Raw genomic sequence first — 27,372 nt, 5'->3', positions numbered from 1 at the left:
GTGTTGGAGGGGAAGCGCTCAAATGGACGCACTGGTGGAAGGGTACGGAAACGATCAACTGTCAAAGCGGCGGAGATGAGGGTATAAGTACGGTACTCATGTGAAAGCAGGCATGGGATATGGGGAACGAGCCCAAGGCTTAGATTGATAGAGGGTTCTTTTACGGCTCCACTTCGTTAAGCACGCGCGTAACCCCCATGTAGAATGTGGCTGGCTCCTCCCATAGTGACGTGGTAGTCAAACGGGTCGTGTAATGGGGCAATGGCAGTAGCAACGCACAAGCAACGCAAGGGTGCAAGCCCAAGAGAAGCCAAGGCAATACGGACGTCTGAACTCCGCCGGCAGCAGGGTATACTTCATTACTCTGTTAGATGGTTCAAATGCCCGGCGGCCCAAAGATTTAGTGCGCCGCGTTAATCCGGTGTGAGAGCGATCGGCGGTCGTGGATTCTCCGGAGCATCTCGCGTTTGGACTTCCCCACGCTTACTCGTTGTCGTGAAAACATGCCAACCATGCCGGCTCCAAGGGAGGTATGCTTTGTCTCTAGTGACCTCATTTGTTACAAAGCTGGGCGTTGCCACCCCTTCTTCCTCAACGTGCGTAACAACAAACGGGATTGGAGCGCACTGGGCAAGACTACCACGGTACGTAGACGCCGCATGCCCTATCCCACAACCGCGTGTGCGGATGTCGAGATTGCTCATAGGCTGTGCGCTCTTGGCTTGTTCCACCAAAACGAAGTTGCCGGTGGGCATAGACATCTGGTAGGCGATTATAGGGGTTGAGGCGCCTGACAAGGTTGGGTGAAATAGCGGAGCGGGCCCTCGACCCTTGGCGTAGTATCAGCGGGCGAGATGTGATGAGTGATGCGGCTCGATTGGGTCGGCATGCCAAGAATGTGCTCGAGTAGTGATGTACGCATTCCGCCTTGGCCGGCCCAGTTATATTGCAAGGGTCAAGAATGAGTACTCTCGCGGTGACACCGCTGAGAATGCTACAACCCTGGGCAGTCTCTCCAGCAAAGCGGATGCAACGGCCGACGGTCTGAGTGAATACGCGCAAGCCGGTCCCGAATGTTGACGTTGTAAGCCCGGCGACACCGCGGGCGAGGGTTGAGTGTTACGAGCAACAGCTCGAGTACATGACAGGCAAGTCACGCTAAAGTTGGCAGTGTAACAAGATCAGCGGGCCGATGCGGTTCGTTGCTTCGTTATCTTGAGTTTCAACACAGCCACAACCGCTTCAGAGGCATGCCCAGGGATCGACGGCTAGGGCGTTTTGCCAAGTATCAACACCCACGCTGGCTTCGATGCTTGCTTCTTCCCGCCGCCGCGATGAAGCCGTATCATATTGAGAGGGCTATCGGACAGTGCGGGTGTGGCTGCAGCAGACTCGTCACCCTGCCTTGCGATGACAAGTTTCAGCCACGCGCAACTGTCGGCGCGAATGGCCGCTGGGGTGCATTTTCTGTTGACAGACGACGCGCGGAGGGTGGATTCGAACGTTCGGAAAGAGCATAGACGGAGTTGGGGTAAGGAAGTGGAGGAGGAGTCAGGACTGGAGATCAGCGACGCTACCTCCAGAGAGTTTGCTCTGCCAAGCCATGTGTCGGCCGTGGCAATTACGCGTTCTGGCAACCCTCGCCCAGCATCGACCCGATCCAGCGTCGAGACGAGCCCCAGGCACTATTTCTAATCAGATCTGGAAACAAATCCAAGCCCGACATCTTCCTAAGTCTGTGCAGATCTCCCCTGTCGGGAGGTGCCCAAGAGCCGAGAAGAAACAAAGAAGCATCCCGCGCAGAGCTGCGCTCCACGTTGCGCAAACAACAACGACAAAAGACAATGTTATCTTGTCTCAGACTTCTTAGTCGTGTCGTTTGCTAAACGTCTGACTTGCATTTTGCCACGGGAGCGGTCAATTGGTAGCTTCACTCCGCTGTGACGGCTAGTCTCTTTGCAATGATGGCGAGGTCCATGCTGAGTTCCCGCGGACTCCATCAGCTACGTCAGCGCGTTCCACAAAAGGCCCATGGGGAGGCGGACCTTCGAAAACCGGGGACTTCTTCAACGTTCTCACGAAGTTCTTCCGGAGCCGGACGTTTAGCAGTGGATATCGTCATGCGTAGTACTCTGCCGTGTCACTACATGGCGCCGCAGTCTGTCCGCACAGCGTCCCCATGTCATGATTCAGCTTTCGAGGGTTAGTCTTCTGGGTTGGTTGGATAAGGCATCCGCGTCGTGTCGTCCGATAAGCAGCTTTGACAGCGGGTGCGGCGTTAGGCTTCGATCGCAGCTTCACGGATAGATACTCGGGCGTTCCAACAGGTTCTGACTGCCGGCAGTCATCGCCTGGTGTTGTCAGCGACGGTCGAACATGCTGGATCGCTACCCAGGCACCGCACCGCACGGTGATGGCTTTGCGGAAGCGCGCCCATCCGGAGTCTCATTCAACAATCGGCAGTTCAATGAGCTGGGATCAGCTTTCGACAATCTCGTGTCCATACTCTAATCTGACGGAATCCATCATCTGAAATCCATTAGTCCATGTCTTGTTCGGTGCGGGCCAGCAGTCAGGCACCCGGTTCTCCCACTCAACATAGTGACGCCAAGCCCTCCACTGAAACGAAAACTCACTCAGAAAATATTCCTGTCCACTCCATTCTTCTGAACCACCCACAATACAGCCCCTGAAAGTCTGCTTTGGATGCTCAGCGATAGCGCTGTGGAAAAAACAAGCAAATACGAGCGGAACGCCACAGCGAACGAAGGGAACGAATCCTTGTGGCGGCATGCAGTTTCCGTGTGTCAACGTCAGGCCACTTGGAGAACCAAGTCCGAGACGCGATCCCGCACCCACAAAGTCGCAGATTCGAAGCGAGGACCACTGGGGCGGAGCGGAGAGCGGAACGTGATAAAATGAAGAAGAGATGATGTTGCGATACCTGCCTCAGATCATTCTTGTCATCTGCTGGGCACAACTGGGCAGGGCCGACTCGCCACGTTGTTAGAGCTCCGACAACTGCTCCGTCTTGGAAACGACAAGACGGCACCCAAGGCCGACAGCCGGCGCATTCCATGTCGAACACCAGTTCGAGTCGAGCCGCCACACATAGCGGGCGTCGAGGCGGAGCGGAAAGCCCAGCGCCTCTCGTGGCGTTGAGTTTCGAGTCGCGCGAAAGGGGGTTTCATGCGGCACGAATCCACGACTCGCAAACATGTAATACTTGGGCACACATGTCAGCGCAGAAGATGTCTGAACAGTGTGCAGAGGCCTTGGGTTGGGCGCTGTCGTGCTTTTCTTCCAAGACTTGGTACCTAAGGCAGCTGCTCAACGCAGCGGGCAACAAGCAAGGAGCGTCAGGCACGTTCACAGCTGTGGTGTCAGAGCGCAGTCCCCGAGGTACCGAGACATCCATACGGGCACAATAAACTCAATCTTGGGTTCATCACAGGTACCCTCAGGTAGGTGCGTCCGCGGCGCAATCAAACGTCCCGGGGGTAAGCATGATGTCTCTACTTGGCCAGCAATAGAAAACCAACACCTAGTCAGCATCAAGCACGAAAAATGACAACAATAAGATTCCACCGTGGACTATATCAGAAGTCAGCTAAAGCAGGCAATGTCTGCTGCGAGGTCTATCGTAATATACGCGAGGTAAGGGAGGCACCTTTGAGCGCAACCAGAAGTCGCAAGCCCGTTACTAGTGTCCTCTTTCCTTCCAATCAAGAGTTTCTTCCTACGTCTTCGCTGAGTCTGTTTTTTCCATCTCATCAAGAGCTTCAGTCATGTTTGCGCGCATTTAGACACACTCACGCCACCTGCGGGCAAATCCGAGCCAACTCACAATGTCGCCGTTCTTTCCGGGCGAAATCGCCGACACGATTCGAGACTATCAGACTCAATCTGCTTCTTCACGATATCCACATCTATCGCCTACCCGAACATTCCACGTGGACATGGACAGCACATACCTCGCAATACATTCGGAGTTGCACGTGTGCAAGCACGCAGGGTCGAATGAAAGGTGTTGAGGGGACCCGAAACATCGCCGACCGACGCGCGTATGATTACTTGAGGAAAACAAGACGCTGACAAAACGGCCAGCAAAGCCGCGATCCGACCAAGAGCGCGCTCTGAGGACAGAGAGAGCTTTGGTGGATATGTAGGTTAGGTGCGTAATTTCATCCCGCGACGCAGTCAATTACACGACACATCTATCTTCACGTTTGGGCGTTGTCTTATCATCACGTTGCTACATCAGACATGCATCAGATGAATTCCACGATCAGGTTGTAGAGTGACGAATTCGCGAGACCATGTTGCCTTCATTCCACCAGCCAGGATGCGGTGGTAGGAAGAATGAGGTACTTATCAATAGAGTGAAAGACATCACATCACGTCAGCAGTGGAAGTCTAAGTATAGAATGGCTGTCATTGCTCTAGCTACAAATACAATTCGCTAGACGCTACCCTCAAAACGCCATGCTCCGGGGATCAAAGATTACTATGCCATGTTTGCAATCAAGAAGAGCAAGAATAAAAAGACAAAGCCCCCAGTGCCATTGGTTCGGCGCGTGGGAGCAGAGCTGCAGATGGCCCATGACCAAATCGCTCGAGGTAGAGTCATGACCAGACATACGACGTGGATGTCCTAACCGCCGTGACTCAAACGCCCTTGATAGCAACGGTGCGCTCGCTGTTCAGCTTGTCCGCATTCCGGTCGTGGCTCTCCTTCTTGCAGTCCTCGAGTCCGACGCACTTGTGGTCCTCGAGCATGCGATGACGGCTGCAGTGTCGGCCTTCGCAGAAGCCGCAGTCGCCGACGATGGGCTGGGCGCGGTCCTTGCAGTCCTTGAAGGAGCAGCGGACCTTCTTGGGGGGCATTCCGCCGCGCAGAGGGAGGGCGAGGTGGAGGGTGGAATTGGGCCCGATGGCGTAATCAGCCAGGGTGGTGTCGGGTGACGAGAGGTGCTTGCCGGCGTGGACGATGCGCAGGTCCGAGGGAGCGGAGAGGTTGGTGCGGAGGGCGAGGAGAGAGCGCAGCGTGCTTATGGATGTATTCGAAGGGATTGTGAGGGGAATTGCTGTGCACAGTGTTAGCCCTTGCCGTGACTTCATGATGCGCCTGGTTCCGAGCCTCGGAACGGTGGCGGCGACGACTTACTGTTGCTGCCGGATACCGTCTTGACGAAGATCTGCATCGTCTCCTCGGCTTCCGAGCTGGACGAGCTGATGCTGCTGATGCTGGACGAGCGGCGCATGGTGACGGTGTAGAGACGGTATAGAGAGGGTGGTGGAGGGAGTGGTCTGGGAGAGTCGTGAGGAAGCCCTGGGTGAGGCTGGGGTGCTCGGCGAGTTGTGATGACGCTGCGGCGCGGCGAGATAACGGCGATAGTCGACGGGGTAGAGAGCAGTGTGTACGAGAGGCGACAAGGTGCGTGGTATGACTAAGAGTGAATGGTTCAGCAGCAGCAGGTGTGGGTGACAGATGGAGATGAAGTAGGTGAAGGTGACGCAGACCGCTTCTTAAAGAAAGGCAGATGGAGCCCCATGCTGTCACTGGTGCCTCCACGGCTTGGTCCGACCGATGGCACTGCTAAACTGCACACGACTCGAGCCGATATGCGTTCGCAGCGCGTCTTTGCCTCCCCGATGCAGGGCGGCTGCCACTAGCCGAACTTCTTCCATGGTATTCCATATCCATCACCATCACCAACCTCTCCCCCTTCACCCGACCGCTGCTTTTGTCGCCAGTCTTGCCTTTGCCAGAACAACGTCGTCTCACGTGTCCGATCCCGTCGTGCATATACTCGCACCCCATCCCTCGCCCGAGTTGCCTTTTGCATGTGACACGTATCGCGCGTCCGCTCTGTCTGCCACTTGTGAAATGCAATCTAGATCGCGTCTCATGCATACCCTCGCTTGTTGCCGCTTTCAGACGTGTAACACGTGGACGACAGCGCCTGGCATTCTGCTGTGCCGGATGAGGCGTTGAGCCCGCCCTGCGCCAGTGTTTACGATTGGCCCTCGTCGTGGCGCGTGCATGACGACTATGCGCTGTGTGAGGCTGCACGACTATCGTCATAAAACAACGACACGCATCCTTGGTGTTGAGTATCGCCGCCTTGTGTCGATTGGATACGCTTCGTTACGACATATGCACAAGGCCTAATGCTCCGACTCGCTGCGGCCCTGCCGTTGATCATCTGGAGTCATGCAATCATCCGCCCATCATCTATCGTCTGTGCGACGTCCGCTTGGATCGGTGCGCGGTCTCAACCTTGGTACTGGAGACACGTCCATCGATTTGTACGCCTGCATGGTCAAACACGTCCAAACATGGGCTTTCCCCGCTCATACGTTATTTCCGTCATGTCACAGCATCGCCGTTGCTTCTAGAAGCGTTTCACAATCTTCTGCACCGCTTTAGAGTTTGTACTTGTGTACCTTAGGTTGTTCGGCGTGGCAAGTGCCGCCATGCACCAATATCAATACGCTACTAATATACACCGCTTCCAACACCCGCCTACAACATACTCTTGGGGAAGTCCTTCATCGCCTGCCGTACGCCCAAGTCGCTAAGAATCTCCTCGGTGCCTCCCAGAATAGCATCAAACTTATATGTGCGGTGGAACTGCTCAATCACCCGGCCCATACCACCTTGCGTAATTCCGCGACCTCCGAAGATGTTGACGGCTTCATCTGCGATCTCGTGTGCAGAGCGGGTGGCGTATGACTTGAGCAGACCGATAGGTCCACCGAGCAGCTTCGATTGCTGGGCGTACGACATGTGCGTCATCTGGTAGGCGATAGATTCTAGCCATGCTTGGTTGGCCTCGACATGTGAGATCATCTTTGCAAGCCTGGAGTATTGTCAGTAACGTCCAATCGGATTTAACTCCTGCGGTGCAAGCAAGGTAAGGTGGTGAGGTCTCATCCGACGGATGCACCAGTGGGACAAGAAGGCTATCTTTGGAGGCAATACTCACTTCTGGCGAATAGTGGGTTGCTCTATCAGCTTCTTGCCAAAGACAATCCGCTGGTTGCACCACTTGAGACACTCCTCGACAACGGTTCGCGATTGTCGGATGACGGCGCATGCCATCATAAACCTCTCGTGATTGAAGTTGGACATGATGACAACGAAGCCCTGGTGCTCTTTGCCCAACAGGTGGTCTACTGGTACCTTCACATCGTTGAACTCTACGTATGCGGTGCCGGCGGTGGTGGAGTAGCTCGTTTTGATTAGCTTGGTCTCGACGGCCTCGTCACGCTCAATGAGCAGGACGGAGAAGCCCTTGTCCGTCTTGCAGCCTGTGACGAAGTAGTCGCTGAACATTCCGTTGGTGATCCACTTCTTTGTGCCTCGTACGATGTAGTGCTTGCCGTCTGGTGTCAAGGTCGCAGTGGTCCTGATGCCGGCGACATCTGATCCCGCAAAAGCCTCGGTGATGGCTAGGCACATCTTCTTCTTGCCACTCAGCACCTCGTTGACCACGCGCGTCTTCAGCTCGGATTCAGGCATCCACTGCAAAACGGCTGTCAAGCTGATGGTCATGCCTGCCATGTTGCCGTCTTGGAAGCCACGCGCGTTTGCGCGCACACCTTCCTGCGCTTGGATAAGGTCATGGAGATAGTCAAACTCCTCGCCCTTGACGACACCCATCAGGTTCTTGCCGTGGAGATGCTTTCCAGGCCCAAGGCGCATGGCCAGCATATCGTTCGCGGCCATCTTGTCGATCAGCTCCTGGCTGATGTATGTACCATCCTTCTCCTTTTGTTGCGCCTCAGGCGTAACGTGTGTGTCGACGAACTTGCGGACCTCCTTCTGCAGTGCGCGGTGGCTCTCCTTGAAGTAGGGACTCTTGAACTGCGGTCGCAGCCACAATGGCTCCGCGTATGGCACTGGGCTCAGGTCGCCAGGCTTTCCGACAATCACCTCGGACTTCTCGCCCTCGATGGTGCCGATGCATAGCTCCTGGTACTTGTCCAGAACCTCCTGTCGGTGTAGGTTGTAGAACGCCGTCGTCGCATCTTGGCCGGCTACTTGCTCGAGCACGACGGAGCCGCCAGGGTGAGCATCGACGAATTCGCTGAGGTCGTAGACTTTGTGGTCGATGATGCACCAGAGGTCTTCGGGCGTGTTGTGCGAAGCGACCGAATCGCGGGTGAGGGAGGCGTGAGGCATGTCGATAGTGTGTGGGAAGGAGGCGACGGGTGGTGGAGGAAGGCACAACCTGATGCGTGGCAAGAGGAGGTTTAAAGAGCCTTAGGATGAAAGGAGAGCGAACAGCAGACGCGACTACATTATGGGTCTCTAGACGTTTGGCCTCGGTCTACGAGATGAGCTAGCCCTCTCCGCGCAGCGCTCCGTCTTTGTGTGGAGCAAGACCACCTGCCTGCAGACAACGTCTGGGGAAGATGCCGAGGCAGACCGTAATCGCCTCTCCAACGCCGCCCATTGGTCGTAGGATTCTTGCGGCAGTCCAGCGGCAACCACACTTCCTCTGTTCTCTCTACCTGCACCTTTGTTTCTTAGTTTTCGTCCATGCGACACGCCACCGACTGTGCTTTCAAATTCAGCTGATCACAGCCAAAATGTTTGGTCAGACATCCGGAAGCTCGATTGTCCAGCACAGTTTTCATACGCATCCATCCATCGACATTGTGCAACGCACCGAGGAACACTGTATCGTTACTTAAGTACCTCTATCTCGCCAAGGTGTCAAGTGATTCTCCGATTGCAAATGTATAGTAATGTATAGTAAACGTCGAGACCTCGGTGGAGCTTAACATGGCTGTGCGAATACTAGTCGCCTCTGGAACCTGTTAGTCAGTTGATCACTGCCACTAGATCGGTCATCGTGCCATCTTCCGAGACGCGATACGTGGGCCTCTGTATGTACTTTCATCTTCGTCTTGTTTTGCGATCTGGTTCTGGCAGAACAGGTATCACCGTTTCTTCATCGCAGCAAAACACTATCTGCACGACGACTTCACCGTTCACTTTGCGTACTGTGACAGCTTCTGTGGAATTTCCCGACCTATATATACTTGGACTTACTAGGCGGGTGCAAAGATGATCATAGACATCGGAGGTTGGGCCTTTTTGGAGGGCCTTCATGGCATTCCCCAGTATTGAGACATTTCTGTATCCCTATCAAACGCTTGCATTACCCCCAGCACCGCGTTATACCGTTAAGAACATACCTTCGAACGGAGGAAGTAGTTTTGAGGCGCAGCCGCGTTGCTCACAAGCATGTTGGCATGCCACCAGATCTCTGGTTGCAGAAGAGGTGGAATGGAATATTGCAAAAACCAGGTTGTTAGTAAGGTCAACACATCGTCCTGATCACTGCTGTTCTGGCACAACTCGCAGAGGTGCCAACAGTGAGATCGTTTGCGATAGGATATGCAAAGCACACACATCCAATGATTTCCCTTGGGAGCATTCAACAGAAATAACCAGGTCTCTTGCACTGTATCATATCATCAGCTCCAAAGTCCGCAAAGTGTCTTATATATCCGAACCAGTTGTACAAGGCAAGGATGAATGTTTTGACGGATAACGTTAAAGGTTGCTATCAGAGTCCAGAGATAAGTTAGTAGTAAATACATATTCCCCCGTCGACAAGCTCCCCAAATCCCACGCATCTCCAAGTTCCTCTCACCATGTTGTTTACCCAGCAGATCATCGCCCTAAGAAAATTAGTGTTGGTGAAAGCAAACTCCTCCGCGTCGTGCCCCTCACTCCTCACACTTCTCAACGAAAAAAAATGTTTGCCCCTCCACCCCTCCTTCAACATCACCCCGCCATGCCCCTCGTTTGCTTCCCTCGTTTGACCTTCTGCCCTCTGCCCCTCCAATAGTGCCGTAATCGACAACGCCCTGCTCAACTTGCCCAATGTGGCAACGTCCCGCTGTCGCTCCCGACGCTGCGCGAGTGAGGGGCGCCATTTTGCCATTTCTGCCTCATACACACGTCCGATCGCTTTACTGTCATCGCAGACTTAATATCCTTGCGATTGTCTTGACTAGAAGCTGTCGTGTGTCGAAATCGCGATAGCCGTTGTGCGATCCCGCCCCAACGCATCTCTAAGTTTGTTTCGATTCACACATTGCATAGAAATTTTCGAACCGAGCAGAGTACACAACAACTGAGGAAGCCAGCTCTGTATTTTGCGAGTCTTCTCTCACGTATGCCTGTGCCTAGATGATGACTTAGACACGTTCAAAGGGCAAGTGCATTTATCGACATGGCCATGAGAAGTATAATATTCGGGTATCTCTCGTGTTCATACTGCCGACAAACAAATATGTCTAAACGTCTATAGCAGCTCCTGCACATCGTCTGACCGCCTTGGTAGTAATCTATAGTCATATGCGGATTGGCTATCGTCATCTCAGCCCTCGAGCTTTGCCAGCGCCTTCCTCAGTTCATCCTCCCTTTTTCCCAATACAGGCAAACCTCTTTCTACACAAGCCCTCTGGAGTTCCTCCTTCCCGAGAGCTGTCCATCCGCCGTCGCGCTCAATCAGCTTATCGTCTGTCTTCAAATACTCCAACTTCTTCCTGACATTGCGCTGCAACAGGAACTTGGGGGCTGTGACAGGAAGCCAGTCGAACAGCGCCGGATAGCAGTCGAGTTGTGCGGCGGTGAGTGAGAGTTCAAAAAGGGTCATCTCGTTCCAGTTCTTCGTGGTGACTGGCATGACTTGTCCGCTCTTTGGCAGGGTGACAGAAGGCGTGTCAGAAGATGTGCTGCCGATAGGTGGGCGATCCCTGCTCATCAGTCGCATGGCGTCTAGAGCAATCCTTCTTAGCCGGTCTTGTCGCTTATCTTCACGCTTGCGTAACGCGCGCTGGACCTGCTGGGGTATCCGGCATGCCTCTGGAATAACGGGCGTGATGTACATAACGACGAGTGGCAACCACTCTCCAAGTAACAAGACCAAGAAGCCGAACGCTGGCAACCTCAAAGTGTCTAGCCTACTCCTTTGCACAATCTGCCATTCCGCCCTTGACAAAACCTCGGTTATATCTTTGTTGGGTGTTTGAGCGGCCTTTTGGCGCAGCGTCTTTGCAAGTTTGGATGTTTGCCGGACATGCGATATGCCCGTTTTGTAGAAAGTAAGGTATGCGCGACCGGCGCGATATAGCCACTTGACGACGTTCTGGTCCGGTGTTCGTGCGGGAACAGATATATCGGGGGCGTATGTAAACGGTGGTGGGTTCAGTTTCTCTTTCGCTCGCAGCGTGGGGACGGTTGTGGCTTTCGAGGTGGGTGTTTGCGCGGGAACAAGAGGGGAGGATTGAGGCTTCTTTGGAGAAGTTGTCTTCGCGGGTATATTCGTCTTGGTTGTTTTGGTGGGAGAAGGTGGCATGGCCCCGCCATATCCTGTGTTCTTCACCGGCGTTGCTGTGGATGGGCCATACGCCCTTCTTTGTGTCTCCCATCTCTGTGCAGGAATCCTCCTCTGTGTGGTATTCCTCGATGTATCATGCCACGTCTGACTTCCCAATGCCGACGCAATGGCACGCATGTGTACACCACGGCGGCATTGTGGGTTTGCGACGACACCATTCAATCGCGCCGGTACGACCAACATGGAAAACATCGGCAGTGGTTTCCTGGTCGGGTGGTTATGGACGTGACTGCGAGTGTTGAAGCAGCCGCTGAGCGAGGACTGCCTCTAGTGGTGACGTTTCTCATTCGCAGGGGAAGAAAAAACTGGGTCAAGCTGATCCCTGTCCGCGCGCCTCCGCCACGCGACACGATGTCATCACACCTCGTGTGTGCACTAACCCGACTTGGTAGACTAATGACCGTCGTGATTGCATGATGTACATTTCAAAGTCGTCGCTACTTTCTTGAGCAATACAGCGAAGTCTGAATGATTTGAAATGTCCTCTCTATGCCTTAGTGGACGCCACATTCCTTCGTCAAATCCACCACTGGCTGCGCCTGTCCATACCCATATCTACAGTAACGTAAAAAAGTTCCAAAGCGCCAACCAGCCTGTGATGAAATCTCCTTGCACATATGCGTAGCATCAATACTATGCGCCAAGTAACACCTCGCAGAACGCTAAATCAGATCAGACAAGGAAAAGAAACCCATACGTTAGGACCAAGGAAACTCGTAGAAGATACAGGAGCCGGGCATTGGCAGGCCAGAGAAATGAAAACGAAAAGGGGCAAAACATCGCAGTTAAGTATCGGATCGGGGCCTCATCCAGGTTTTAGGGCGCACGTCAAACCAGGGGATCGGCCGCTAGAAAACGTGTGAGTCGCGTGGGTAATGATCAAGTCGCCAGGGAATTGTCGCAAGGGTACTCCATGGTGTTGGTGCGCGGAATGAGGATGCGAGGGCCTTGGAGCTTCACCAGTTATGGCCAAAGCAGATAGCACGGGTCCAGAATGAGTTACTGTCTGTTCGATGAGCTGGCTCGTGGAAGATACATGGCTATGTGCAAGGGTTGGGTAAAGGGCGCAGTCGGGTTTGGTCGGTTGGATATACACCATGTCGATACATGTGCGGAGGGAGCGGTATACAGGATTTGGGCTATTGTAGTAATGTCGAGTTTATCTGTTGGAAAGGTTCGAGACAGCCGTGCTTGATGTCTAGGCTTCTGGATGTACGGAATGGAACTTTTAGCGTTGATATTGAGCCAGTTGGGCCATGATCTCAGACATATCCGGCGCGGGGCCAGCCTGAGTAGGTGTCTGCACTGGTGGAGCGACAGCCTGGCCCTGGTTGGCGAAAAGAGAAGCAAGCGCGGGGAACTGGTTGCCCAGCTGTGCGAGATGCGGCTGGGATTGGGCACTGAAGCCAGGTGTTTGCGCAGGGCTAGGCACTTGGGCTAGCAGGCGTGCAAGATCAGCATTCAATCCCTGGTTCGGCGCGGGTTGCGTATTCTGAGGCATATTATTGCCGGACATTGCGCCGAGGAGCTGAGACAAGCTCGCACCGTCGAGGGATGCAATGAGGTTCGAGATGTTCGGCTGACTGGTCGGCAGGGATGGGAAGGGGTTGTTTGGCTGGGGAAAGTGCGGAGGTAGGGTCTGAGCGAAGCCGTACGAGGATGATGGTGGCAGGACCGGGCGAGATTGGCTTTGTTTGGCATTATTGACGAGGAGGCCAGCAGTCGTGGGGTCAAGATCGGCATATTCTGGGCACATGAGTCAGTAATCGCGCATGTATATCATAAGCAATCGTACCGTTGAACTGGACGTTGTTCGCACCGCCACGTCGGTCGAATATCTGGACGCTAACTTTGCCCTTGGTAAGGCCGGTAGTATCAAGCCTCACAATGGCCAAAACTCCCTCAAGGATCTGTCTTCGAACTACAGCTGGTTCAGGGAACCGACCACTCAATATCAGGACATTACTACGGAGATTTTGCGAGCGGAAAGTATCCTCGACGTAGCGGATGAAGTCACTACCACTGGATCAGCGACCTTGATACGAAGCAATAGTTGTTCGATCCGAACTTACCGAGGGAGGCCTTCATTGAGCACAAGAATCTGGATGTCAGGCACCTCGTGGGGTAGTCGACGCCGCAGGTCCAATCCATCTTCTGTATAGTCGCGACGCGGAGACGGGCTTCTGTGCCTGCGTGGTGGTGTTCTGGACCGGCTACGGTATCGCGTATCAAACCTATCTCGGCTTCTGTCCCGCGAGCGTACGCCCCGAGGCGGGGCTCGCGGCGAAGGCGATCGCATGGGCCGATAATCGTCCCGATCACGAAAACGTCGATCCCTAGGCGACATGGAGTTTGGATGCCCTACATAACGATTGTCCCTAGGTGCTGGTCCTGTACCGCCCCGATTGTAATCTGGCGAACGTGAACGTCGACGCGGTGCTGGGTTCGGCGGCTCGATCTTCTTCGTGTTGCGCTGCGGCTTGGAGATTTCGAGGTCTGTCAGAGTTAGTCGACTGCCCAGCAGTGAAGTGATTGACCTGACATACGCATCTTCCTGCCGCGCACTGCCTGCCCTTGCTCGGCATCCAGAGCCCTGCGACATGATTCCGAGTCCAAGAACTGGACAAAGCCATATGCCTGTTTGATTGATATCTGCGCAAGCCTGCCGTGGCGGTAGAAACGGTGGAAGATGTCTCGCTTGGTAACTTTTTCGGTGGGGAGATTTCCTAAGAATCGGTTAGGCGCATCCTTGGTGCAAAAACAGGCTCAGCTCACCAATGAAGAGACGCGAACCCATGGGAAACTGGTCCCATTGCCCCTCCGTCACAAACTTCCTCTCCTGATCCAAAAACTCCTCGTATCTCCTGTTGACCTCGGGCGGCCACCGCTGGTCCTCATCGTCGGGCGTTTCGCTACGATCACCCGGCTGCTGCTGAGCCTGACTGGGCGTGGGAAAGTCCTGACTCTGCACATTCAAGGGCTGAAGAGAGCCATTGCCTCTCTGCTGCGCAATGGGAGCTTGCTGACTCTGTGGATGATAGGATCTGATGTCATCGCTGGGGTTATAGTTGGGGTGCGTAGCGGGCTGTTCTTGGGTGGGTGGTCGAGCAGGAAGATTGGTGGCCGAGGGCAACGACGAGGCATGGTGCTGTGTCTGCGGCGACTGGGAGGACATTTGTGCAGAGGCATATTGGGCTGCAGGCGCATTGTTGGCAGCAGGTGTCAGAGAGTCCAAGAGGGCTTGTACGTCAACATTGGAGCCAGTGTGCGCGTCAGTCTGGTAGTGAGCGCCTTGGGCAGACTGGGGAGGCGCTTGCTGAGCAGCATAGGCATGGTCATGGGGGTATGGGTACGCAGAAGAAAGACCTTGAGCAGCCGGCGGCGGCGCGTCAGTGGCCGACGCAGCGCGCGACTGGAGCTGTGCGGTGAAATTCTGCATTGAAGAGGTATCATGCGGCTGCGTACCCATGCTGCTGCCAAACGCAGCCGACTGCGCGAACGCCCCCGGCGCATCGTGCCCTGCCCCTTGTGCGCCTATACTCTGGAAGCTGGCGGTCGAAGACGGGTCGGCGAAGTACGGCGTCGACGTGTTCGCGGTCGCGTGGGAGCTGTGGGCGGGCGCGGCAGAGTCGTTGCTGTGGGAGACATGACTATAGTTCGCATCCATGTGCTCTACGAGGATGGGAATGTTGGCGGGCGACGGGACGTTTTGCGGGCGCGGGCTCTCGGGCGTCAGCGACTGGTGCCGTATGTGCTCAGCTTGTTGCGGCGGACTCGAGTTGGGTCTCATGTAGACTGCGGAGCCAGAGCGCAGAGCTGGCAGACAAGGCGTGGTGAAGGAGTCAACTCAAAGCATCTACGAAAACGCACCGTCGCGACAAGGGCTGGAGAGCTGCAGGTGGAGCACTAGGAGAAGACGAGCGGATGGCGGGGCTGGCTAGATGCTACCTAGGTATATGTGATGGATGAGGGCAGACGCGACAGCCACAGGCACAGAAGCGAGAGCGGGCCCCGTAAAAGTGGCAAGAGACGGTGGTGCAGTCAGGAAATATCTGGAAGAGAGATGTAGTGCAGCAGATGTTGGGATTCGGCGCCGCATCGACTCCGAGGAGCCTGGAATCGAGAACTTGTCTGGCTAAGCTTCGTACACGTGATGCGTTTTAGTCTGCTTCTAGCGTCCGTTTTATGGTTAAAATGGTCATGTTGACCCTAGCTCGAGCTATTGCGGTTGCGACATGATCTCATCTTGACAAAGGCCAACGTGAGCAATTTGCGCGACCGCTGCCCAGGTGATGCTGCGACGCTTCATTTTTCATTCGCCGGCGTCCCCTCCTGCCCCGTTGCCAGCGGTGCGCCGGATAATCCACTGTCGAGGCCATGGCAGCAGTGCCACTGGCGACGAGGTCCAGGCTGCACGCGCCTGGCTCGCGGAGCTCCATGCAGAGACGATCCCTTTCAAGAGCATTGGCGAATTGACCTTCAGCAGATCGTCAGGTCCGGGCGGCCAGAATGTAAACAAGTATGACACACTACACCACTTTTTAACACGGCGCTATACTAAACGGGCACCAAGAGTCAATTCTAAAGCTACGTTGAAGGTGCCTCTCGACGCGTTGCTGCACCACATCCCTGCAGCCCTACATGGCGAAATTAGACGTTCTCGCTACGTTGCTGCTAGATCCAATACCATCATAGTCCAGGCCGACGACAGTCGAAAGCAGAGCGACAATGCTCAGAGCTGCTACAGGCGCATATACGAGGCCATTGCCCGAGCCGGACAAGATGCTGTGCCCGCCGAGACGTCGGCAGCACAGGTGCAGCATGTCAAACAACTGTATGTCGTCGCACTTTCCGATAGCCCAGGCGACGGCCCGAAAGCTGATAAGACGCCAGACAAAAGTCAGATAACGAGCGCCGCCTCAAGAGCAAGAAGCAGCACAGCGCTAAGAAGACGTCGCGGCGAAGCCGGGGTGACGAGTGAAGCGGTCTGCGGGGAAGCGGCCTGCCACAGCACCATAGCTCAGCGCAACGTGCAGGTGACGTGGTTCTACCGTTGAATCGTAGTGCATCTCACGATAGTGCGAGCAGGACTGTAGCGGTGTAGTGTGTGGCGTGCCTTCCGATAAGAGATAGGAAGAATACTTGATGCACGAGTGCTCGGTACAATTAGTCTGCTGACCAAGTCCCTTGATCCTTCACGTTTGCGTGGCCGCACAAAGTTTCTGGAGCGTTTCATTCGCAGCCCAGTACTTGATGCCTGTCTGAGATAGCAACTTTGCTTCGTCTTTCTTCCCTTGCTTCCGCAGCAATTCGCCCAATCTAGCAACCTGGTCGCCGGATCCTTGACCGTCTTCCATCGTTCGCACATACTTGCGGAGTGCTGCACGCGATGCCTTCTGCAAGGACGAATCGCTATCCGCGAGTAACCGATGCAGAGATAACAGCTGTCGAACAGCGACTTCGGAGACGGTGGCAATCTCCTTGGGATGTTGCTGAACGGTAGAGCTTATCAAGTCCAGGGCCTTGCTCAATGCAAGGGCAATCTCTGGATCGCTTGGGTCGCAGCCAAATAGCAGCATGCGGAACCTGCAGATGGCAGTTTCTACGGCATGGGGAGAGTTCTCTTGCAGGTAATCTAGCACGTGCTGCATAATGCGTGGTATGCAGGCTAGCTGACTAAACTCGGCAAACATGTCGAAGAACTTCTCCGCGAGTTTGGGCTTGCCCTGGAACTGCTTCATGGCGGAGTCAAAGACTGCCAGTGAGATAGCACCAGTGAGCACTGGCGCAGACGCCAGGTTCTGCAGCGCCACCTCGTCCACACCATCGTCCTGCTTCAGGCTGGGATTTACGTCCTCTGCCGTCACTTCTGGAAGCGCAATCATGTCTTCGTCGCCGTCGTCGTCTGTGCCTGGCTTCTTTGTACGATCAATGTCCAGACCGAGAATCTTGCGCCGGCCAGCGATCTTGCCAACGTAGATGGTCTCCAGCTTCGCGTATTCCAGCCACATAACCTCCGAGTTCTTGCAGAAGCGTAGTCCTCGCTGCATGTAGCTTCGCGCATTCGTAATATCCGCCTGCGTATCCATGAAGTAGTTGGCCGCGAGGATCCATATGTCAGGCTTGGTGGGGTGGAGTCGAGCGACGGATGTGAAGATGTCGTTCAGCCGTTTGTATGCCTTGTCCTTGCGCGCAAAGTCGATGTACTGCATCCATAGCACCAGGTCGCCTGAGAACTTGCGCGTCGCCCGGTTGTAGAGGAAGTAAATGGTGCGCTGACCAGAGCCCTTGTACCGTACGCCCAGGCGCTTTATTCGTTTGCGGCGGAGGGCGTCGACGTTCTTCTCGAACTCAATGTATCGCATGTAGTCTTCGGGATGCGAGCCGCGTGCATTGATAATGTGCTCGAAATCCGAGCGCTTCTTCGCTATGGAGCTGATTTCTTCCTACGGCATGTTAGCGAAGCTGGCGTTGCGCGCATGGCGGCCTAGTATACCCGTGTGAAGATTTTCTTGCGCTCAAGCTCGTTCAGCTCGGTCGCCGACTGCTCGAGGTAGAAACGCGCCTTGTCACTGGGTCCGGCCATGTTTGCGCGTCCGAGGTGCTGCTGCTGGCAGAGTTGGGATAGAAAAGTTAACTTGTCTAGAAAAAAGTTAGGCTAAAGTTGCTCCCGCGGGTAGCGCCTTGGCCTACGGACCTCGGAAGCGCGAACCCTGGCCATTGCAACTTCAGGAGACGCGCGTGTTGGACTGCGCATCATCAATTCTCGACGCTCTTTTGCCGCTTTCTTCTCATTCAATGGTCCAGCGCTGCTGAAATCCTACCTGAATTCTCAACCATGGTCAAGGACAAGGACGGCGACACTGTCGCTACGGTACGCGCAGTCCGGCCTCACCCCCGAGAGCTCCGCATGCTCACCAGATGTAGTTCAATGGGAAATGGATATCGTATTCGCATACCGCCATGGCCTACTGTACGTTTCTATGTACTTGACGGATATCAACGGACTAACAAATACCCAAGGTGCCTTTGTCGGAGCCCTCGTAGTCGGAATGTACGCTTCTCACTCTCTACTACCCCACGACGCCGCTGAACACCCACAGATGGCTACACTACCACAAGATCGTGCAAAACGAGTTTTATGTTAGTCCGCTGGGATCACACCAGGCCTGGAGCCAACCATTGACGTGCCCAGGGTTACCCAGATGAATGGTTCCCATCCGTGTCTGCGACCATCGGCGACCGCTACCCTGAGCGTTCGGTCTTTATGCTCTTTATCGCTCTGACATCTGGTATGGATTGAGACACGGCGTACAAAGGAATATGCTGAACTCTACAGGTCCAAGATTCGCCCTCGTCGGCCTTTGGTACATCTTGACCCGCCGACCCAACTCGTCCCTCCCCAAGTTCATCGCTGGCGTTGGCATCTTTCGGACATTGACCTGTGGAGGATGGACATATGTGACTTCTACCGACGACCATGACTGGCACGACATTTTCATGATTTCATACCTTGTTGCGACGCTGCCGTGGACCCTGGGCTGTGTTGCTCTGAGCCCTAAGAACCCTACTGCCCTCAAGTACCGAAAGGTTCTTGCTGGCAGCTTCTTCGGAACTCTGGTGCCATTGATCTACTTCTTCATCCAGCACAAAGTGCACAGAGTGGCTGGAGGTAAGTTTGACAATTCCAATGTTTTGCTATCGCTAACGTCTTTGCAGCATATACCATCTACGCTTTCTTCGAATGGGCATTGGTCTTGCTCGATGTAGGCTTCGATGCCGTCACGATGATCGAGTTCCAACACTTGGAGGTTGTCATAAAGGATGTTCGAGGTGTATCTCGCCTGTACGTTCCTCGTCTCCCAATATAGATAGACACGCATCACGAATCTATACTTCTTATGGACACTTTCTGATAAGACATGTCTTGTAGTGCGGGCTTCAAGTCGACATCCGACAGTATCCAGGAGTAAGTCACTACTGCTTCCCGAGGCTCTGCGCGTCACTGACAGGAGCAGAAAAAACAAGGAAATGGGTGCGACCTTTTCAGGTGCCTTTTCTTGGTTCGGACTCATCTATGCTGCTGCAGACGTGTACAACGGCGTAAGTGGCATTGCGTGGTGTTATCGGACGTGACTAAACACTGTATAGTTTGTCTTCTGGTCCATGCTGACTTCACTCGGTGTCTGCGTCTGGTGTATGTTGGAAGTCTCCCGTGCGATCGTGATATCTGCTGATTATATTTAGACTTCCCTCTCTGGCACATGGGTATCTCTGGCTACGAGGCCTTGGTCATGTGCACCGTCACTCCCTTCTTCCTCGGCATCAAGCCCCTCCGCTATCTGGCTACTCGCTACGTCTGGTTCTTCCACCTGCTCTCGCTCTCCGGACTTCTCGCGTTTCTTGCCAAGACACCCGTCAACCGACTCTTTGCCGTTGGCTTCGGTCTGTCAATGTCATGTATCGCATGGTCTGCCACCTTCTATGCCGAACGGTCTCAACCCCACCGCCTTGAAGCACGCATTTCCGCTTTTGCTATTGGTCTGATCGCCTCTAGCATTGCGAAGTTTGCCTTTTGGACCAACAACCCGATTTGGCCAATCATGCACGAGGCAAACGGCGGATGGAACAAGACTGGTTTCGTAGTGGCTCTCATCTCGATGCTTATATCGACAAGATCTACCGCCAGTTCTGGCGCTGATGTGCCAGCTCAGGGCCCTACTAAGGGGTCTTCTGTCTTTGCGAGCTTTGGCCTGGCGGGTGTCATGTTCGCCATGCACTCGCTCCTCTCCGATTCGAGCACGATGATCTCTTGGGTATGGGAAGGCTACCCTGTTCGGGGTCCACTGGCTGTACCCCACGGCACCCTGACTCTCCTAGCCATGGGCCTGGGTCTTATGATTGGACTGTTTGCGCCCAACCTCTCGAGGTCATGGGCCTTTTACGGCATTGGCTCTATCGGTGCTGCCGTTCTGACAACCACCAGCCACTGGTCTGGTTTCTATGGAGCCTTGGTTCTCGCCATATACACTATGGCAGCAGCACCTGTTCTCATTGCCCATGCGGCGCGCCACTCACCAGGCCGCACATTCGGTCTCGGATTCTTGGTGTACAACTTCATGGTTCTGTTCCACGTCTGGGTAGTAGCGTACGCGTTCGTTCCCGGCGGACCGCTTGTTCGCGAGCACACAGACTGGGTTATGACAGCCATGATGCTTCAGATCGGTGCCGGTATCTTCAGTGTCTCCGCTCAGCCGCCAGCACTCAAGAGCTACAAGGGTAAGGCGGTCATCACGGCAGCTGCCACTAGGCAACGATCCTACTACCTCTACGTTCTAGGTGCTCTAGAGTTGATCGCCATTGCCACCGCCTACCTACGCTTCCCGTCTTACGACTACAAGCCGTATCACCCGGAGACCAAGTCCATCACGGCTGGCATCTGGACCATCCACTTCTCCCTTGACAATGACATGTGGTCCTCAGAGTACCGCATGCGCGACCTCATCAAGGAAATGGAAGTCGACGTCATCGGACTCCTCGAAAGCGATCTGCAGCGCATCATCATGGGCAACCGCGACACAACGCAGTTCCTCGCCGAAGATCTAGGCATGTACGTCGACTTCGGCCCAGGCCCCAACAAGCACACATGGGGCTCGGCACTGCTCTCCAAATTCCCCATCGTAAACTCAACCCATCATCTTCTCCCCTCGCCCGTTGGCGAGCTTGCCCCGGCCATCGAAGCTACCATCGACGCCTACGGTGAGATGATTGACATCTTCGTCTTCCACTCGGGCCAGGAAGAGGACCCCGAGGATCGCCGCCTACAATCAGAATACCTGGCTGAACGCATGAAAGCCACGCCCCGTCCCGCCATCCTCCTCTCGTATCTCGTCATCAAACCCGGCGAGGGCAACTACAACACGTATGTGGGGGAGAAGAGCGGTATGAAGGACATTGACCCGTCAGACTGGGACAGGTGGTGCGAGTACATTCTCTACAAGGGCCTGAAGAGGAGTGGATATGCCCGTGTTTCCAGACATACCATCACGGATACCGAACTCCAGGTAAGTTTTTCTTTTGGTTGTCTAGCGTCAGATCGGTGTGCTAACAATGTGATACAGGTCGGTAAATTCGTCGTTGGCGAGCCGGAGAACGGAAACGAGCTTCTGCATGAGTCGCAGGTTCCTGCTGGGTTGAGGTTCCCTGATCTGTTCAAGGGCCAGGGTGTCAGAGGGCATAGGTATCATGTCTTTAACGAGCCCAGATACTATGCTTGATCTGTGGGTATGGACCGGGGAGAGCAGGGGGGAAAGCAAGTCTATTGAATAGACAGGAAGTGTATGATAGGTTGAGGAAAAAGTGAATATAGTGTTGTTTCATTGCTGATGTTGATTCTTGGATACTACTCATTTCGCATTCACTACTTGTACAGCGTTTATGCGCTGTTGCCCAGGAACACAGACGGCCCTTTTTAGAGCCATGGTAGGACGCCAATACCCATGCATGCAGTGCGCGAGCCTTGCCCACGCCTGATTCGTAAAGCGCCAAATGCCGAACCCAGACTTTTCGATCATTCCTTCATCCCTTTCATGATCGTCATCGTGTCCCCCATCGTAGTCTCCCCGCCTCCCCAGAAGCTGTTAGCTTCCCCCCGTATTATGAAACGAATGAGTTGACCGGCTGTAAATGTCGCGCTCATTTCGCAACAGCGGCGCTCAGGACCTGTGTCCTGAAGAAGCCTCCCTTTGTCCTCTCGATGACTTGTTGGTAGACGGACTGTGGTGGGTGGTTCATGACGACTGTGCCGGCTTGGTAATCGATCTTTGCGTCTACGCGAGTGTCGCGGATGAGGTTGACGATCCACTTCTCACCCTCGTCTTGTGAAAGACCGAGGCGGGTCGAGAGATCCCTGATGGCGAATTAGTACGGTTTTGGAAGTGACAAGATTTGTAGAGTGACTTACTTGATGTCGATTCTCTGGTGGATCTTGCAGTAGCTCTCCGAGATGAGATGTCTCGCTGAGTCGACAAACAAGTCGGCGGCGCCCAACAAGAAGAAGTCGTTCTTCAGAATCTCCTCCGTCTCACTGAGCTTCTTCTGCGCCTCCTCAAAGTCAAAGTCGATGTAGAGAGCCTTGATGAAGTCGGTGACGGGGTCGTTGTACTCGTAGCCTTCTTGTCGCACGATCCTGATAAGATCCTTGAGCTGCTTCTGGTACTGGTTCGAGTTCCTGCCACGGTTGCGGCCGGTGATGACGGCAGCAGCGAGGTAGCGCAGAATCCACGGGCAGTTGGTCTGAATGGTGTTGATGTAGGCGGGGGAGAAGAACATGTCGGTGAGGGTTTCGCGCGAGGATTCGTGGTTGAAGAGGGGGAAGAGCGACCAGTGGATCAACCAGGTGCGGTGCTGGAGTTGTGCGAGGGGGTTGTTGAAGAGGCGTGTGTCGATGATCTCCTTGAGCTTGTTGATCTCCTCCATGGCCGAGTCCCAGTTGACGGACAGGATCTCGCAGGCGAGCTTTCCCCAGGTGGCTTCGCGCTCCTTGTCGCCATCGGTGGTCTGCTGACGTTAGTAACTAGTATGCCGCAGAGCTGCATAGAAACGTACCAGAACGCGGAAGCGGTAGAGCAGCTCGGCAGCATGTGGGTAGACACCGCAAGAGTACTGAAACTGGCCAAACTCGAGCAGCTGGTTGACCATGTCCATGTCGACGCCGTGGCTCTCCTTGAGGTATGCCAAGTTCTGCTGCTTGTCGCTGCGCAGGTTGGTGACGACGTTCTCGTCGTCGAGCAGGCCGCTGATCTTGCTGGTGGCCTCCTCGAGCTGGTCGCGCTTCTTGAGGACCTCGTCGCGCTTGGTCTTGAACTCGTCGGACATGTCGTCGAGGCCGTGGACTTCCTGGTGCAGCTGGCCGACGAAGTCGGTCATGTTGGTGGGCTTGAGCAGTTCGAGCAGCAGCTTCTTCTGCTCGACGGTCTGGTCGGCGTCTTCATCGCTGGAGAAGTTAAGGAGCGGGTAGACGAGATGGCGGTCGAGGTTGGGCATGAGCTTGGGGAGCAGCGAGTACTGCTCGGCGACATTTGCGCCGGTTGCCGTGGAGTCCGCCATGGTGGGTGGTTGTGGTTGTGGGAGGAGTTATGGCGATGTCGAGCGTGGTGGGGTGGGCTCGGAAACGAAAAAAGCAGCCGGACTGTGCGCGCGAGGGACCCCAGGCGCTACTTCTGGAGTTGAGCCGCAAACCATGGCCGCAGCATTCACCCCACGGCCCTCGCGACACATCCCTCGACCCTTGGACACGTGGTAGCATACTTTCACCGGCACCGCTGCATCACAATGCCTCGCTTGCAGTCTCTCGTCCCGCTCCTGCGCCCATTGGCCGCCCCAAGAGCCATCGCATGCCGGCCGCACCTCCGCTTCTCTACAGCGACAAGATGGCAGGCTGAGCGTAAGCTATGCATTCTCCTAGTACAACAGGTACACCAATTGACGCTTAGTAGAACCCCCGCCAGACTCCAAGCCCATCGTCCAGCCATCCCTCCCACCCAACGCTTCTTCTCAACACCCGACCTCACCCCAAGAAGCTCAACGCGCCGCCGACCTTGCCGCAGCAGAGTCTCTCACCGAAGGCGACAGCGCGCAACCACCCGAGCAGAAGCCGACACTGCCCTCAAAGCACCCCCGGTCCGACAACAAGCCAGAACAGACACCCGAGCAAGCGAAGCCCGCAAAGGCCGATGACGTCGCACCCAAGCCCTCGACCGCGCCCTCAGACACAGCCGACACAACATCGACGCTCCAGAAGAAGGTCGCTAAGAAGCCAAAGACACCGCGCACCCCCAAGTTGTCTCTTCCACCGCCCAAATACGCCGTCTCAAGATCTGCGAACAAGAACCTGCCCATCTACACCGACTACAAGCGAGGAGGCAACTTGCATCTGACGACGGTACGGAAGGTCACCGGCGACATATCTGCGTTGAGGGACGAGCTGAGAGTCTTCTTGAACAAGAAGAACGAGGATGTCAAGATCAACAGCGTGACACAACATGTCATTGTCAAGGGACATCACACTGCCGAGATTGCTACATTCCTGAAGGCGCGGGGCATGTAAACATGGGCAAGAGAGGGATTGTGTCGCGTGAAAAACGAGTGTATATATCATGTTGTAGTACAAACTGTACCATATGGGAAAGAGGGTAGATGAGTAACGTTGGCTATGATTGTTCAGTCAGTATAATGAACCATCTCCGTTGCATCGGCGGCATCAAGAGGCAGAAAACCAACTTGCTTGCACATCACCATCATGTTGTATTTTTGAGTCAGAAGTGTGAAGCCTGAGTTCCATTGCTACTATGGACGAGATCTAATCTATACCCCAAGCGTACTGGTAAAAGGCTTCCGAAATTCCCCTGCAATTCTTTCCATGTCTCAAGTACCGCGCAGAAGAGCTGTCTGGTAGAGGTCAGTTAAATTGTGTAGAGTGGGGGTGGAATCAGATCTTACCACGGAAATCGCGCTTCGCGACTAGTGAACCTGGACAGGCGATCAAGGAGGAGGGCAGCAAGTCCAGCACTGACCAAAGTAGCACTCCCAGCGGCATGGCTTGAAGTTTGTTGCGACGTTGGCGGATGATACCTCGCTGGAGTCGCTGGAGGCGCCGCCCATGTCGGGCATGCAGACCGCCCAGCACTGACCGAAATAGCACTCCCAGTGACACTTGATCTTAGCCCTTGAGACGGGGTCGTTGATCACAGTCTCCTTCTTCGCTTCTTCATCACAGACCAGGCCGCAGAGCGACTTATCTGTGTTGCAAATCTCGCGGCAGACCTTGTGTGGAATGTCGGGAATGTTCTCGATAGCGGTTTCGGTTCCAGCTACTGGCTCAAGAACGGTATCGGTCCAGCAACTATCAGAGGTCAAGTCGCAATGGTATAGGAAAGCATTTTCAACATGCTCGTTGTTCTCCAGCTGTGTATGGTTTGCAGTGACAGAGATGGACGTGTCGGCATGGAGCTCGGTCTCGTCGATGACAATCGCGCCGCTGGCTGCATAGGCAGCTACTCCAGCGACGTCGGTACACTGGCGGGTGCACGTTACATGGAAGCAGATCCAGACGCATTTCTGTGCAGCTTCTTCGCGCTTAGCCGCTGGAGCCACAGAAGTAGCAGAGATGTCAGCAACGACACCCTCCATGGTGGTGGGGTCTAATGCATCGACCTGCTGAGTCTTGTGGCAACTACGGCTGCACACGTTGCACTATGAGGCTGTCAGTTTATCTTCTCTCGTAATTAAGACGGCTATAAGAGGTTGTCGCGCCATCCAGAAGATGGCGCATCGGAATAGAGACTTACGTCGGGATCATTGCACCGTATTGGTAGACATTCTTCTTCGGTGAGGTTGTTTTGCTTGCAGAACAGGTTGATGTATATACATCGGTAGCAATTGGTGTCAGCGAAGACATCATCACCGGGAATGGCGAGTGAGTTGTCGCGCTTGGTTGCTGGAGCTACAGAAATAGAGACTCCATCGGAAGTGGCGATGGGTGAAGCAGAGGTCATTGCGACCAAGCTTATGAGGAGGAGAGCGAGCATCTTGAAGAGATTGAACACAGCCATGATGACGGTTGGAGCGGTGTTTTCTTGTGTGGGTTCAAGAGTAGGTGGGGAGGGGAGAAAGTATAGAAGAAATAAACAAAAGGGAAGCACAGGCCGGAGCGGATCAACGCAAACGGAGCGTGAGCGTGACTGAGGAAAGTGAGGTGAGGACCCGCCGAGGACAGAACGTGTTTGCTGTGGTCACTCGGTGCAGTGAGCCGGTGTGCGAGCGCGCGGGTGCGGTCTCGTAATTGGCCCAAGTACCCCCGTTCTAGGGTACTACTCGAGGCGTGGAACGCGGGGGTTCGAGAAGTGAAGGTGAAAGAGAATAACGAAGATAGACAGACCGGATAGAGCATACTTGCGTAAGGACTAATGGACTAACTAATGACTTGCAAGTTTCTCGCGCCTCCGGCTGCCTATCGATACATCGCTTCGGCTGTCAAATGATCATGGAACTGTTACGACTTAGTTCTAAGAAGCATTTCCATATTTTGTCGATAGCTGCCATGACTGTTGCATGTTCTTATCGCACTGCGACGTTGATCTGAGAAACGAGCGAATGTTGTTGGAAGTTGAGCCGCAGGGTTGGGCTTCATCGGCGCATCGTCACATGCACACTGGCTGGTTATTAGTAGTCTGGAGTATGACACTGCTACAAACAATACTTTGTACGTGTAGAACATACTCCAAGGTGCAGTCGCGGGTTACAATCACATGGCGAGCGGATCCTGACGCTCACGTTGCCGTTGCCGATGCTTCCACAATCGTACAAGCCAGCCTATTCACGCGACAGGACGCGTTTTAAGCGCCAAAGACCACACCTTGGGCTCTGCATTCCCGCAATGATCACATCCTGATGTGAAAATGTTCGTGTCTGATGCAACAGAGCTTCTCTTCACGCGAGCGCTCGTCTCTTCATCTGTTCTTGAAGGGTGGACGTTGGATTTACGTTTAGGCTGTGATCAGCCATGCCTACTTGAGCTGATCCGATGCTCTGGATCCATGTGGCAAGAGGCCCGCGGGGGGGTTATCCCCACTGACAAGCCACAGGGTGGTACTTAGCGCGAGGCAGTGGTAGGACCGACTGGTCCGCGGAGCATGCTTTCGCTGGACCAATCTCGCATCGAAGCATTCGTCTCAGTCCGTCGCATACTAGCCGTCGCAAGTTCCTGTCGGATATAAGTGGGTGTATCGATCGATTGTGTAAGGCTGCCCGCGTGGTGGCTCAGAAATGCCATCATGGTCCATGCGGTTTCGTAAAAACCGATCTTCCAAAGAGAATCCGATCCTTCCGCGCCCGTGTATGGTCTACTGCTGTGTGATCGATGAGCTGCATGCAGTCTTACGTA

General features: G+C 54.5%; 10 protein-coding genes across 10 annotated transcripts; 3 read left to right on the top strand and 7 right to left on the bottom strand.

The window, feature by feature from the left end:
- Positions 1-4,668: 4,668 nt before the first annotated feature.
- J4E93_000056 (uncharacterized protein) lies at positions 4,669-5,264 on the bottom strand (the record flags this gene model as incomplete). The annotated part of the gene is made up of 2 exons (XM_049338019.1): positions 4,669-5,087; positions 5,168-5,264. The coding sequence occupies 2 exons, from the start codon at positions 5,262-5,264 to the stop codon at positions 4,669-4,671; spliced, it is 516 nt and encodes a 171-aa protein (XP_049203904.1).
- A 1,265-nt stretch (positions 5,265-6,529) lies between these two features.
- On the bottom strand, positions 6,530-8,191 carry J4E93_000055 (uncharacterized protein; the record flags this gene model as incomplete). The annotated part of the gene is made up of 2 exons (XM_049338018.1): positions 6,530-6,866; positions 6,993-8,191. 2 exons carry the CDS (start codon positions 8,189-8,191, stop codon positions 6,530-6,532), a joined length of 1,536 nt encoding a protein of 511 aa, XP_049203903.1.
- Positions 8,192-10,406: 2,215 nt separating this feature from the next.
- On the bottom strand, positions 10,407-11,612 carry J4E93_000054 (uncharacterized protein; the record flags this gene model as incomplete). Its single annotated transcript, XM_049338017.1, has 1 exon — positions 10,407-11,612. One exon carries the CDS (start codon positions 11,610-11,612, stop codon positions 10,407-10,409), a length of 1,206 nt encoding a protein of 401 aa, XP_049203902.1.
- A 1,045-nt stretch (positions 11,613-12,657) lies between these two features.
- On the bottom strand, positions 12,658-14,868 carry J4E93_000053 (uncharacterized protein; the record flags this gene model as incomplete). Its single annotated transcript, XM_049338016.1, has 6 exons — positions 12,658-13,175; positions 13,225-13,445; positions 13,502-13,530; positions 13,795-13,925; positions 13,976-14,155; positions 14,205-14,868. 6 exons carry the CDS (start codon positions 14,866-14,868, stop codon positions 12,658-12,660), a joined length of 1,743 nt encoding a protein of 580 aa, XP_049203901.1.
- Positions 14,869-15,721: 853 nt separating this feature from the next.
- Positions 15,722-16,410, top strand: J4E93_000052 (uncharacterized protein; the record flags this gene model as incomplete). Its single annotated transcript, XM_049338015.1, has 3 exons — positions 15,722-15,948; positions 16,003-16,263; positions 16,323-16,410. 3 exons carry the CDS (start codon positions 15,722-15,724, stop codon positions 16,408-16,410), a joined length of 576 nt encoding a protein of 191 aa, XP_049203900.1.
- A 214-nt stretch (positions 16,411-16,624) lies between these two features.
- On the bottom strand, positions 16,625-18,015 carry J4E93_000051 (uncharacterized protein; the record flags this gene model as incomplete). The annotated part of the gene is made up of 2 exons (XM_049338014.1): positions 16,625-17,875; positions 17,926-18,015. The coding sequence occupies 2 exons, from the start codon at positions 18,013-18,015 to the stop codon at positions 16,625-16,627; spliced, it is 1,341 nt and encodes a 446-aa protein (XP_049203899.1).
- Positions 18,016-18,267: 252 nt separating this feature from the next.
- On the top strand, positions 18,268-21,706 carry J4E93_000050 (uncharacterized protein; the record flags this gene model as incomplete). The annotated part of the gene is made up of 12 exons (XM_049338013.1): positions 18,268-18,303; positions 18,357-18,402; positions 18,453-18,483; positions 18,533-18,572; positions 18,625-18,721; positions 18,769-19,101; positions 19,149-19,275; positions 19,363-19,398; positions 19,448-19,532; positions 19,581-19,626; positions 19,677-21,493; positions 21,551-21,706. 12 exons carry the CDS (start codon positions 18,268-18,270, stop codon positions 21,704-21,706), a joined length of 2,850 nt encoding a protein of 949 aa, XP_049203898.1.
- Positions 21,707-22,124: 418 nt separating this feature from the next.
- Positions 22,125-23,537, bottom strand: INT6 (eukaryotic translation initiation factor 3 subunit E; the record flags this gene model as incomplete). The annotated part of the gene is made up of 3 exons (XM_049338012.1): positions 22,125-22,338; positions 22,393-22,988; positions 23,037-23,537. 3 exons carry the CDS (start codon positions 23,535-23,537, stop codon positions 22,125-22,127), a joined length of 1,311 nt encoding a protein of 436 aa, XP_049203897.1.
- Positions 23,538-23,762: 225 nt separating this feature from the next.
- Positions 23,763-24,537, top strand: J4E93_000048 (uncharacterized protein; the record flags this gene model as incomplete). Its single annotated transcript, XM_049338011.1, has 2 exons — positions 23,763-23,874; positions 23,927-24,537. 2 exons carry the CDS (start codon positions 23,763-23,765, stop codon positions 24,535-24,537), a joined length of 723 nt encoding a protein of 240 aa, XP_049203896.1.
- A 434-nt stretch (positions 24,538-24,971) lies between these two features.
- J4E93_000047 (uncharacterized protein) lies at positions 24,972-26,041 on the bottom strand (the record flags this gene model as incomplete). Its single annotated transcript, XM_049338010.1, has 2 exons — positions 24,972-25,682; positions 25,778-26,041. The coding sequence occupies 2 exons, from the start codon at positions 26,039-26,041 to the stop codon at positions 24,972-24,974; spliced, it is 975 nt and encodes a 324-aa protein (XP_049203895.1).
- Positions 26,042-27,372: the final 1,331 nt, after the last annotated feature.

This window comes from Alternaria ventricosa, assembly GCF_023758065.1.
Source record: "Alternaria ventricosa strain BMP 2768 chromosome Unknown scaffold_1, whole genome shotgun sequence".
NCBI lineage: Eukaryota > Fungi > Ascomycota > Dothideomycetes > Pleosporales > Pleosporaceae > Alternaria > Alternaria ventricosa.
This window is presented reverse-complemented; position numbering and strand designations above follow the sequence as displayed.